Source organism: Carlito syrichta, unplaced genomic scaffold, assembly GCF_000164805.1.
Source record: "Carlito syrichta isolate Samal-C Ts95f unplaced genomic scaffold, Tarsius_syrichta-2.0.1 Scaffold284084, whole genome shotgun sequence".
In the NCBI taxonomy this organism is placed as follows: domain Eukaryota; kingdom Metazoa; phylum Chordata; class Mammalia; order Primates; family Tarsiidae; genus Carlito; species Carlito syrichta.
This window is the reverse complement of record NW_007228180.1, coordinates 130,039-144,108: the sequence shown is the minus strand read 5'-3', so window position 1 is coordinate 144,108 and position 14,070 is coordinate 130,039. Positions and strand designations below refer to the sequence as shown.

Below are 14,070 nucleotides of genomic sequence, written 5' to 3'. Positions count from 1 at the left end.
CTTGTCAAAAGAATATTCCAAGGTGTTTATTCCAGCCTTTGTGGTAGTTTATGAATGAAACACTCATGGAGTGATTGATACTGGGAGAGAGTAGTTGAGTGACTTCTGAAGTGTGTGATACTGAGTTCTGTAACTTGTGAGGTGAAAAAAATTTGTATTCATGGGCAAGAGTAGTGACCATTTACCTTCAGACCTAAGGAAATTGACCACGAGTCATTTCTGTATAAGGAACAAATGAATAATAACATTGGTAGGCATTAGCATAGATCCCAGGCAGATGAGCCTGCTGCAAGGAACAACTTTTACTTTGAGTACTTGGGGGTACTGCAGAGTTCTCCTTAGGGTGTGCTCACTGTGTACCTCCATATCCACCCATTCATGGCCTATCCCTGATCAGTAACTCAACTTGTGCCTAGGGGGTTCCAGTCTACATTGAATTCCACTCTTAAGTCATTATAAACATAGCCTTGAAAAGGGTGTTTTCAAATACAGCTAGCTTCTATGGCAAGGATAAGAAAATTATGGCCTGTGGGGAAAATCCTGCCTACCATCTGTTTTGTAAATAAAGTTTTATTAGAACATGGCCTCCCCCATTTGCATATACATCTTATACATTTTCTATGTCTATTTTCATGCTACAACAGCAGAGTTGAGTATTTATGACAGATTTTATGGCTCATAGTGTCTAAAATATTTACACTCTAAACTTTCAAAGAAATCATTTACTGATATTTGCTCCACAGGATGAGAAAGATGTAAGCTTTTTACCTGGTAGGATTGTTTTACCCAGGTGGTTTTATGGCAGAAAGATTCTAGATTTTTTTAAATTAGTTTAATACACAAATGAGGGAAAAAAATTAACCGTATCCACACGTGGACTAGGGACCTGCTTCTGAAACAATCTGGCCTCCAACTAGTTTCTTAAGGGCTCCCTTTACATCTTTGTTTCTCAGGGTATAGATTGTGGGGTTCAGCATGGGGGTGACTACATTGCCAAAAATCTGCACTGGGGTCACCAACACTTCACTCAGAGATGGCTGGGTATAGATGAGGGCACAAGGCCCAAAGAACAGTGTGACCACTGACACGTGGGAGACACAGGTAGATGCCGCCTTGCGCCTCCCTTCAGCAGAGCGCATATTTAGGATTGCAATGACAATGCGGACGTAAGAGGTAAGGATGAGGAGAAAGCAGGTCATGGGCACAAGGCCAATGTTGGTGAAGCTCACCGTCTCAATGATAAGGGTGTTACCACATGCCAATTTGACTACAGGGAAGATGTCACAAAAGAAATAGTCCACCTCATTAGAACCACAGTATGGCAGCTGGAAGGTCAACGTGGTGAGAATAGTCGCATGAAAGGAGCTAGTAAGCCAGGTGCCAGCAGCCAGCAGGGCACAAACCCGGCGGTTCATGATGATGGTGTAGCGCAGAGGGTGGCAAATGGCAGCAAAACGGTCATAGGCCATTACCGTGTAGAGCAGACACTCGGTGCTGCCGAGGAAGTGGTAAAAAAAGACCTGGCACATGCAACCATCCAGCAAGATGACTCGACTCCTCATCAGCAAGTTGGCCAGCATCTTTGGAGTGCTCACAGAGGAGAAACCAATGTCCAGCACAGAGAGATTACAAAGAAAGAAATACATTGGGGTGTGGAGGTGGGAGTCAGATATCACAGCTATGAGGATGAGGAGATTTCCTAACAAAGTGCAAAGGTAGAAGATCATGAAAACCACAAAGAGCACCCTTTCCTGCCCCTCCGTGTGTGGGATGCCTAACAGGATGAATTCTGTAACCAAAGTGTGGTTCTTTACCTCCATAGAAGTTAGATGTTATCCTGGAAAGAGGGAAAAAAAGATGACAATGAGCTGATAATCCAAGGGACCAAATTTTACTGCTTGCAACCAATAAATTCACAAGGAAGAAAAGCAATCACAAATCCTATTAATGAAAAGATAATGTTTATCGTGATTCAGACTGTAGGACCAGCAAACATCCACAGAAGGACTTGTGGTCTTTGGGTGTGAGGACTGAATCCTGGCAACTTGGGCAAATGAGCAGATTTTTTTTTACTATCATCAGATAGAAAACAGCAAAGGACAGAGAATGGAAGTACTGAGGACTATGAAAGGCCAAGAAAGACCAAAAAAAGAAAGAAAGAAAGAAAGAAAGAAAGAAAGAAAGAAAGAAAGAAAGAAAGAAAGAAAGAAAGAAAGAAAGAAAGAAAGAGAAACAAATGTGGGGCAACTTATAGTTTCCATAGAATTTTCATAACCACTTTTTTAGTTAAGCCTTAAGGGAATCCTATAAGATAGGTGTTAATATTTTTATTGCAGAGTTAATGAAGAAATCATGATATATAGAAGATAAATAGCCCATTCAAATTCTCATTTGCTGCTCCTGGCACATCCCAGATTGGAACACAAGGATTTGAAATCCACTATATTATAATAGAAAAAGGAGAGAAAAAAGGTATGAAAATGCAGAGGAGAGAAAAATGTATATATTTTCTCAACTAAAAATACTTCAAAGACACATTATTTCAATCACTTACTTTTTAATTTTATTTCTTCATACACATCTTTGCCAAGTTGGCTTTGAATTCTTCCCTGAAAATTCTTGTATTAATCCTGTCCTTTTGTGTATTGGTCATCACTCCAAACAGCTGTGCAATGAGGGATGTTACCACTGCATCCCTTACCCTATTTTTGTTGATGCACTCTAACATTGCATGAGGTTTCAGAAAACATTGATAACACTGTAGCATGAAATTGTAATGTTTTAATTTGTAAAACGAGAAGGAGGTTTCCGTGCTGGATTCTACTATGCAATGCTAGAAACTTTCTTCATTTCTCTCTTTAAAAAAAAAAAAAGATTTCTACCCCTCCCCCCAACCCCCCAAAAAGGTTATTACATCTATCATTTATGGCTGTTCACTTTAATCATTGTGGTATTAATTCATCACTCAAGCCTATGAAAGCATCTTTGTAGATCTTCACTCTGTCATCTAATATAGAGTGTATTTTTTAGCATAATTTTCTTCAAGAGGACTTTTAGTGTCTACTTCTAAGTTCTTGTGTATGCAGAAATATTATACTTTTATTTCTAATAAATTGATAAGAATTTGTCTAAAATTATAACAAATTATCTTTTGCTGAGTTAGAGTACATACTTTACCAGATCTGAGTAGAGAAGAGAACCAGTCAATTTTTAATGATCATTTTTATTCAACTAAATTTGGTAGTGGAATTGCATTTAGCAATATACAGATTGTACACATAATTATTTTCAGATACTATGGATAAAGTAAGTCACTTAAAAGGCAGAATATTTAATAAGATTTTAGAGAATTTTTGTGTTCCAAAAGAGGTTAAGAAAGAATAAATTTCATGACCTACTGTGAGATCTACCACATGAATTCAATTGAACTTAACTTCATAAAAGCTTTTCTCACATATGAACAATCCTCAAGTGCAAAATCAGGCTTAGTATGTGTACATCAGGAAATTAGATTATTAGCTTTTGAAAATCCATCATACTTACACCCTTGTTCTGTTTTCATTCAATCATGAGTAATAATAATAATCTTCAATTATTGTGACAAAATAGACCATACAAAGGCATTTAAACCTTGCCTTTTTTGGTGGTGTTACCTTTATTTCTTTTTCTTGAAATTTTAGGTTAAGCAGAATAAATTCTAACAACTCCACAGGTTCAAGATTTTGAGAATCGGGGAGAGGTTACTAAATTAGAGAAAATGAAGCAAAGTTTTTACAAACTAAGACATAAATCAGATAAATAATTTATACCCTATACCTATAATGCTAAATTATTCTATTTATTCAATAAACCTGTATGATCAGAAACCATTGAAATACTGAGGCACCAAAATTGGTCATTCACAGACTCTTCTAACAAAAAAATGCAAAGATTAGAAGGAAAATAAAATCATTAAATAAGTATGATACAATGTAATAATTATATAATTAAAAATATTTGCATGGTACATTTATGTAATAATTCTGTTGAAGTTTAGAGAAAAGTGTTTACAAAAGCAGAAAGTGTCTAAGTTCTATACTGTGAAAAGACTTTATATGAAGTGTTAAAATTGTTGGCTTTCATTAGGGCTGCAAAATGATAAGCTTCATATTGGAAATAAATGACTTTGGTAGCAATGCCTAGTATGTTTTACAGGATAAATGGTCTAGATCTGGGAAGACAAGCCAAGAATGTAAAGCAACAATCCCGGCAAAAGAAGAAGCAATGATAAACTCATATATACTTATGAAGTAGAATTGATGTCTTAGTAAATAACAGAAAAACTAGGTGGGTTGTAGTGCCATTAAATGATTTACAGAATTAAGTGAATTTTCAAAATAGTTTCTAGTTTTTCAAGGTAAATATAGGATTACTTTTGTACCTGTTGCCATTGAGGAGCCTATGGTCCAACTGATTAATTATGTCCAAAAGGCAGTTGGATACATGATTCTGAAGCTAATGAGAGGACATAGGGCAAGATATGTTTATAAAAACATGGAAGTTAATCATATTATTCCTTGGGTGTACGAAGAAGAAGATGAGTACTGAAGATAGAACATAAGAGAAGAACTCAGAGCTCTTGAGAAGTATGAGGAAAGAAAGCAAACTATGCAGTAAAAGTGTCATAAATGTATTGGCTTACACCCTTCACATATATCATGTTCTGGTCCAAGTCAAATGTAGGCTTATTCACTTCTGTTCTTCTGGTATCACTTATAGATCTTATGGGTAATCTTGTTTAAAAGAATTCTACAGGCTGGCTTGGTCTTGATACCTTTAAACTTTTGGGGTTCTGGGATTTTTTTGAGGAGGGTTGACTCTACCTTTAGCCAGTCAGAGTCCGTGCAAATAAACTCCCAAACCAAAACTCATTGATCCTCTATTCCTTTCTGTAGGTTCCTATGCCTCTCCCAAAAGTGGATATCGGAGGTTTAAACAGAGCTGGCCCCACTAAGGGATCCAATCCCCTGAAGTGTCTTGAGTCCCTAAAGCTTAGAGGTTGCATCATTTTCTCACTAATTAGTTTGAATACAGCAATGGTTTTTTTTAAACTGGGACATAACCAACTAGCCCATATATACACAATGATGAAACTTTGTTCAGGACCATTTTGGAAGATCTACCAAACAACTTGGAGAGCATTCAACTTAACTCAACCGGATCAATTTTACCCAAAAAGCAAAAAGATAATGCTTCCTCAAAATATTGTATTTCTGACCCTTTTTCAAACTCTCAGTGATTGATTGCTTCCCAAACTAATGATTGTTACATGAAAGCCAGAACATAAGATTTTGAATCTTAAGATCTGGGTTCGAATTCTGACCATGAGACTATTGACATATGACTGTTGCCAGTTACTTAAATTGTCTGAGGATCAACAAATTTATTCACCTATGAAATTAAAATAATATATCTCTCACATATGTTTTATGAATTTCACATAAGATATTATGTGCAAACTTTTCTGAAAATAAAAGTAACTTTGCAAACGTGAAGAATTGACACTATATTAATTATTTTTGTTTAATGATAAGTGATATTTTCATTATTCACTTTTCGGTTGATGGGCATTTAGGGATATATATATATATATACACTGTGGAATACTATTCAGCTATCAGAAAAAATGAAATAATGTCTTTTGCAGCGCCTTGAATGGAATTGGAGAACAGTCTAAGTGAAGTAAATCAGGAATATAAAGCCAAGCACTACATATTTTCAAAGACATAGATATAATGGACACCGGAGACTTCAAAGGGGGGAAAGGAATTAAGGGGTGGAGGGACAAAAAAATTACCTATCGTATACCATGTGCACAGGTGGGAGTTGTGGGTACACGTAAAACCCAGACCAAACAATTTGTATCCCTTAAAATCTATTGAAATGAAAGAAGGAGAAGAGGAATAAGAGGAAAAAGAAGAGAAAGAAGAATTATTAAAAGCATTAAGTATGAAGTCTTAAAGAGATCCAGACTATTGGTATTTTTAATAAGTCTATTGAGATATGACTCACATACCATAAACTTATCCTTTTTTAAAGTGTATAATTCAATGATTTTTAGTAAATTTATAGAATTTTGCAACAACATCGTAATCTAATTTTAGAACATTTCTGTCACTTCAAAATATTATTCCATGCTCATTTGTAGCTGCTCCCTGTTCCTATCACTGGCACTAGGTATCTATTTACCTATATTCTGTCTTTATTTATTCATATTGTCTGGATAGTTTCTATAAATAGAATTGTATGATTTGTGGTCTTTTGTATCTGGCTTCTTTTAATTAGCACAAAGTTTTCAAGATTTATTTATGTTGCAGTTTCCATCAGTTCTTCGTCCCCTTTTGCAACTGACTAATATTTTACTTTATGGATACGTCACACTGTTTATCATTCTTTAGTTTATGGACATATGGGTTTACTCCATTTGGGGGCTAATAAGAATGTATTTATAAAAATTTGTGTACACTCTTTTTTGTGAATATATGTCTTCACTTCTCTTAGATATAGATCCAGAGGTGAAATACTGGTATTTAAATTTGAGTTACATTCAAAAGGAGTAACAATACCTTATAAAAGTGGTAATAAAGCCAGGCTCGGTGACTCAGTCTGTAATCCCACGCCCTGGGAGGCTGAGGTGAATAGATTGCCTGAGCCCGCGGGTTCGAGACCCTCCTGGGCAACTTGGCAAGATTTCATCTCTACAATAAAAATCAAAAAATCAGCCGGGCGTTGTAGCGCATGCCTGTAATTCCGGCTGCTCGGAAGGCTGAGGCGGAAAGATCGCTGGAGCCCAGCAGCTCGAGGCTGCAGTGGCCGGGAGCAGCCACTGCACTCCAGTCTGGGCGACAGAATGAGACTCCAACTCAAAAAAAAAAAGGTAATAAAAAAAGAAAAAATTTATATTGACTTACACGTTTTCTCATATGTATGCTATCTCATACATAAATTTATATATAAACTCTTTATCACAACCTTTCCACATTAATAAAACAAAAATGAACTAATGGAAAATTAAAATAAAATAAAGCCCAAACCAGGCATGGTAGTTTGCACCTGCAATCCCAGCTACTTGGGAGGCTGAGGTTGGAGAAATGCATAAGCCTATGGGTTTGAGGCCAACTTGGACAATATGGTGAGACCCTCATCTCTACATTAAATAAATATTCAACAAAATATTAATTTTTAAAAGCTGATAAAGCAGCCAGGCACTGTGGCTCAAGCCAGTAATCCCAGCACTTTGGGAGGCTGAAGCGAGAGGATTGCCTGAGCTGAGGGGTTCGAGACTGGCCTGGGCAACTTGGTGAGATCTCGTCTCTACAATAAATTAAAAAATAAGCCAGGTGTGGTAGTGCACACCCGTAGTTCCAGCTACTTGGAAGACTGAGGCAGAAGGATCACCAGAGCCCAGCAGGTGGAGGCTGCAGTGGTCATGAGCATGCCACTGTACTCCAGCCTGGGTGACAGAGTGAGATTCCAACTCAAAAAATAAATAAACAAATAAAAGATGATAAACCCAACAATATTTTGATAAATAGCATTAATTTGACCGAACAAATTAAGTTGTTTTTCTGAAACCAACAATCAATACTGAATTTAATAATAAACTGCTATTTGTGACTCATATTTCACTGGTCAACTTAATTCTATAATTCAAGGTATACTTGACCATTGCTTGAGTTATCCTTCTTACCCTTGCTGTAATCTTACTTTTTAAAAATGACTTTTAAAATTTATCAATGTTATTTTTACTGTCTAAACAATTAAATTGTAAAGGAGGCATAATTAAATTTTGAAGGAAAACCATCAACCCAACGTGGTCTCCAGGTTTTGATAAGAGGATTCTCTAAGGAACAGTAACATTAGATACCAATGTGGAGATCATAGCAGGAATAGGTTAATCCCTGCAGATGTGGAAGTAGATCTAGGTGTCTGAATGCCATCACAGGACATTGCACACATCAGAGGAGGACAAAGGAAGGTATCTCAAAGTAAAGACATAGACTTTCCTCCCCACTGTGAAGAATGGGGACAGAAAACTGGTTTTACTTAAAGGTAACTGGATTGCTTTTTCTTATAAGTTAACAGCAATGGAATCTCAAAATAAAAATAAGCTCGGTTTTGAAAAAAATAAAGAAGTTACATTTTGTATGTCTGGGTTTATTGCATATGAACAGCAGTTTAACCATTATATAAGATCTTAGTGTGTTTGAAATTGCCTTAAACTTTGACTCCCCAAGAGGTAATATAGTGACATTAGTTATATCATCACATATATCCAGGTGTGAGTAAGGGCCTGAAAATATGATAGCTAGAAGTAGAATTACAAGCAGAAGATAATAGGCCTATTTACATTTAATAGACTTTGAAAATTATTTGACTGTGTATTTTCTCACTTGCAACATTTTCACTGACCTGAAAGCTGACATCTCATTTCATAGGGCTCAATGAATTAACTCTGTTCTCTTGCTGACTCATCAGATCCTCTCTATAAAGGTTTCCATAGAAAGCAAAAGCAGAGAGAAAGGAAAGCACAGAGAGATAGCCTAATGATTAATTTTAAGTTTTCTGTTTCCTAATCTTTGTGTTCTGACAACAGAGCTAATGCTTTTAGCACAACTTATACCAGATGAATATAAATCTATTATGTAATGCTATACCATAAATAGTATAAGTACTATACAATACTATGCTACAAAAATAGTATAAAATAAAAATAATGTACAGAGGGGGATTCAAAAAAAGCCAGAATTATTTTGGGGAGGGCAGGTCCCTTTTAGTGCGGGCTTCTCCTGCTAGATAAGTGTTCTAGGAACCCATCAACTTCAGTTTACCAGCTAGCACTGTTGTGAGATGCTGTGTTTGGCTTCAGTAAATTTCTGAGGGGATATTCTTTCAATCTGTTTACCCATTTATTGATGGGTGATTTACAAGCACACTTACCCAAACATGTTTTGAATGTTCAGCTGTTTTTGACCAAAAATACATGATCTCTGCCTCTTATCTTCTCTATTCACTGATCTCACCCAAGGCAACATTTTTTTGTTTGTTTCCCCAGACAAAAAATGTCCTCAAAGGGCAACGTTTTGCCCATGTGGAAGAGGTAAAAAAAAATGGCAGAAGCAGATCCAAGATGACCACTAGGGAGCATCAGACCAGCACTTCTCTTGCCAAGCAAAGGAGAGAGTAGAGACCAAGTCACCCATAGATGGAGATACTCCAAACACTTTTGGGTGGATGAAGCACCCTGCACCCAGCAAAAATCTCTTTGACACATAGAGAATGTAAAATTATGGCAGACATGGGAATCTGGATGCCCTATCCCACACTATGCATAGACTCACACAGGAACTGAGTCCCTGCCCAGTGAAGGAGAGTGGGTGACTGTGCCTAAGACACTTTGTGCCCATTTACCCACTCCCAGCTGTGCACAAGTCATCAGTGCTATGTGGGAGAAGTCCTGGTCAGGGCACAGTAATAGGCAACCAGACTCAAGCAGTCTTGAGTGTGGGTTCTGCCATCAGACCCTGGTGGCGACTCCCAGGCAAGAAAAGCCCATCTTCAGAGTAAACTTCACTGATACCTGGTCCATCTTCCCAGTCAGATCAGGAAGAATCACCTCCAAACCCTATGTGCCTGCAGGGTGGATCTCCTCTCCATTCCTCTTGGTAGGAAAAGTGCTATTTTTCAAGAGCAGAGTGTGGACTTGGACAGGGAGGGAATGAAAGGAAAGATACCCAAAAGCTTTCTCAGTGGGAAAGTGTCTAGGCTTCAAACCACAGACAGTAGATGGTGAATCCATGTCTCCACTTACTCTCCACAGAGTGCTAGCATCAGGGGCTGCTACAGTTAAGAAATCTGACAGAGGGTGGAGCAAGGATCAGAAGTGGATGTGCATCCTCCCTTACTGAGTGACCTATATTGAGCAACAGAAAGGGCCCCTAGAACAGAGGGTCAGTGACTAGCTTCAGTGAAACAAAACCAAAAGGAAGTACAGAGTGGGAAGAAATCTCTCACAAATGAAAAATCAATGAAAAAATATTAGCAACCCTCAGAGTACTGAACAGACAACTCACAAAAAAGCAGATATCAGAGTACCAAGAGTGAAAACCTTTCCAAATGGCTTGTTCCAAATGACAGTCATAAAAACCACAGGTTGGATGGCTAAAATGAATAGAGAGAAACAAGAGAAACTAGGAGAGAAACTCACTGAAGTCATACACGAAGTAAAAGCATAGTTGACTAATTTCAGATAAGCCCATTCTTAAATATGGAAATGAAGGCCATCCTGGAAATTAAAAATACAGCAACAAGCATAGAAAGTAGAATCAATTAGGCAGAAGAAAGATTATCAGAGCTTGAAGACAAAAATGTGGAATTAAACCCAGTCTGTCAAAAACAGAAGAAAAAATAAAAGCTCAAAAAGAAGGAGCAAAGCCTCTGAGAGATATTGGACAATGTCAAGAAGCCAAATCTATGACTGATTGGTATTCCTGCATCAGAAAGGAAAATTGAGAACACAAAGGAACAAATATTCCATGAGGTCATCCAAGAAAACTTCCCACATCTCGCTAGAGAGGCAACCATACAAGCACAAGAGATTCCGAGAACACGTGTAAGGTATCACATGAGAAGACCAACCCTGAGTCACATAGTATTCTATATTTATAAAGTAAGCATAAAAAAATATCCTAAGGGCAGCAAGAGAGAAAGGTCAGGCTACCTATGAGGGAAGACCCATCAGGATTGCTACAGGCTTATCTGCAGATACACTGAAAACCAGCAGGGATGTAGTCCCATCTTAAATGTTCTTAAAGATAAGCAATTCCAGTCAAGAATTTCCTACACTGCAAAGATAAGCTTCATCAGTAATGGAGAATTAAAATCCTTCCCAGACATGCAATCATTAAGAGAATATGTGATCTCCAGACCAGTCCTTCAGGAGACACTTAAATAGGTGTTGAACACAGTGGCGGGGGAAGAAAAATCATACCCATTACAAAACTACAGGTAAGCACAAAGTTAACAGAGCATACATAACACTCACAAAAATGAAACTCACATATAAACATAAAAAAGGAAAAAAAAAAGGAACACCCCAAGAGTTCTATGACAGGGATAAATTCTCACATTTCAGTAATCAATTTGAACATGAATGAACTAAATGCACCACTGAAGAGACATAGAGTGGAAAACTAGATAAAGAAGCATGATCCGAGTCAGCTGCCTCCAGGAAACTCATCTCACAGCGAAGTACACCCAGAGGCTATAAGAGTTGGAGGCTGGAAAATGGTCTATCAGGCAATTGAAAACAGAAGACAGCAGGTATTCTGGTATCAGACAAAGCAGATTTCAAACCATCAAAAGTTAAAATGAACATGAAAGATGCTATGTAATTATCATGATGGCTCAATCCACTGGCAAAAAATATCCACATTAAGCGTATATGCATCCAACACAGGAGGACCAAATTTTATAAACCTACTAAGTAAACTAAGGGAAGACACTGACCTCTCACTCAATCATAGTTGGAGACCTAAATAATCACTAACAGCTCTAGATAGATCATCAAGGTAAAAAACCAACAAGGAGATCCAGAAGCTTAATTTGATGCTCACTCAAATTGATTTAATAGACATCTACAGAACACTCCACCCAACATCTGCAGAGTACACATTCTACTCATCAGCACATAAAACCTACTCCAAGATAGATCACATTCCCATACATAAATCAAGTGTGAGCAAATTCCAAAAGATCAGAATAATACCATGCATCTTCTCAGATCACAACATTATCTTGCTGGTGGCAATATAAATATATATAAATATTGCCATCAACAAGATTTCTCCCCCAAAATACAGGGACATAGACACTAAACAACATTCTGCTAAATAACTCCTGGGTCAGCATGGACATCAAGACAGAAATAAAAAGATTCCTGGAAACAAATGAAAACAAAGACACATCTTTCCAGAATCGATGAGATTCCATGAAAACAGTGTTAAGATGAAAATTCAAGGTGGGATTAACAGTAGTCGATATCTGTCTGAGAATGGGGGGGCATACCTCATCAACAAGTGTACCTGCACAATGCATATTTGTATACCTAACCCTCACCTGTACACCACAATTTTAAAATAAAAAATATGTTAAAAAAGAAAAAAAGAAAATTCATAGCATTGCATGCACACATCAAGAAAACAGAAAAATTGCAAGTAGATAGCCTAATGAGCTGGCAAGATCACCTAAATCCTGACTTCAGCAGAAGAATCCAGAACTCCAAGATAAATTCACAGTTGCAAGATATAGAAGACAAAATATCATACAAAGGATCAACAAGACAAAAATTGACCCTTTGAAAGGATAAATAAGATTGACCCCTATCCAGACTGTCTAAAATAGAGAAAGTCCAAAATAAACACAATTAGAAACACAAAAGGTAAAGTCACAACTGATCCTGCAGATATTCAAAAGATTACCAGAGACTGCTATGAATACTTGTATGCAAATAAGCAGGAAAGCCTAAAGGAAATGGAGGACTTTCTGACATCACACAACCTCCCAAGGTTAAAAAAGAAGAAATTGAAACTTTTAATAGACCAATAACAATCCAGGAAATTGACTCAGCAATAAGAAATCTTTCTGCCAAAAAAAGACTCGGGTCCCAGCTGAATTCTACAAGATATACAAGGAAGCGCTGATACCAGTCTTATTACAAGTATTCCAGGCAATTAAGAATGATGGAATTCTCTCTAAATCTTTTCATGAAGCTAAATCATACTGATAGCCAAACCTGGCAAAAACCCAATCTTCTTGATGAGCATAGATGTAAAAATTCTCAATGCAATTCTAGCAAATCAAATCCAACAAGACATCTCAAGAATCATCTACCATGACAAGGTGGACTTCACTCCTGGGATGCAGGCCTTGTTCAACATTCAGAAGATCATAAACATAATTCAGCACATTAACAGATGTAAAATAAAGGACCTCATGATTATATCATCAGATGAAGAAAAATCATTCAACAAAATCCAGCATCCCTTTTTGATAGAAACCCTTAAGCACCTAAGCATAGAAGAAACATTTCTCAAAACAGTAAAAGCCATCTATGATAAACCCACAGCCAACATTTTGCTCAATGGACAGAAGTTGGAAGCATTCTGCCTAAGAATGGGAACAAGGCAATGTTGCTCACTCTCACACCTCCTGCATAGGGCTGCAGGTCCTAGCCAGAGCAATCAGGCAAAAGGAAATCAGGGGTATCCAAATTGAAAAAGAGGAAGTTAAGCTATCCCTCTTCATGGATGATATGATTTTATACCTTGAAAACCCTCAGGAGTCTGTCAGTAGGCTCCTTGCACTGATAAACAACTTTGGCAAAGTTTTGTGTTGCAAAATCAACATGCAAAAGACAGTGCATTTCTATACACCAGCAACTAGCAAGCAGAGAACCAAATAAAAAGCACAGTCGCATTCACAATATTCACACACAAAAATGAAATACCTTGGTATCCACCTACTCAGGGAAGTGAAAGACCTTTACAATGAGAACTACAAAACAATCCTCAAAGAAATCAAGGATGACACAAACACATTGAAAAACACCTCATGCTCATGGATTGGAAGACTTAATATTGTCAAAATGTCCATCCTACCCAAAGTAATCTACAGATTCAAGGCAATAGGCATCAAATTATTGGCATCATTTTTTCAGACCTGAAAATGACAATACAGAAATTCATATGGAAACAGAAAAGAGCACAAATAGCCAAAATAATCCTCAGCAAAAGAAACAAAGCAGGAGGTATCACATTTCCAGACTTTAAACTTTATAACAAGACAGTAGTAACAAAAACAGCCTAGTACTGGTACAAGAATAGGTGCATACACAGTGGAACTGGATAGAGATTCCTGAGGCAAAAACATGGTCTCTCAACCAACTCGTCTTCAACAGAGCCACCAGCAACAATCACTGAGGAAAGAAGACCATATTTAGTAAGTTGTGTTAGGAAAAGGGTCTGACCACAT

The 14,070-nt window shown here is 37.3% G+C and overlaps 1 protein-coding gene across 1 annotated transcript; it reads right to left on the bottom strand.

The window, feature by feature from the left end:
* Window positions 1–878: 878 nt before the first annotated feature.
* Window positions 879–1,820, bottom strand: LOC103254545 (olfactory receptor 958-like). The gene has a single exon (XM_008052615.1). It carries the CDS (start codon window positions 1,818–1,820, stop codon window positions 879–881), a length of 942 nt encoding a protein of 313 aa, XP_008050806.1.
* Between the last annotated feature and the right edge of the window lie 12,250 nt (window positions 1,821–14,070).

Coding starts and splice junctions, on each gene's coding strand:
- LOC103254545 (XM_008052615.1), bottom strand. CDS start 1,820: ATGGAGGTAAAGAACCACACTTTGGTTACAGAATTCATCCTGTTAGGC.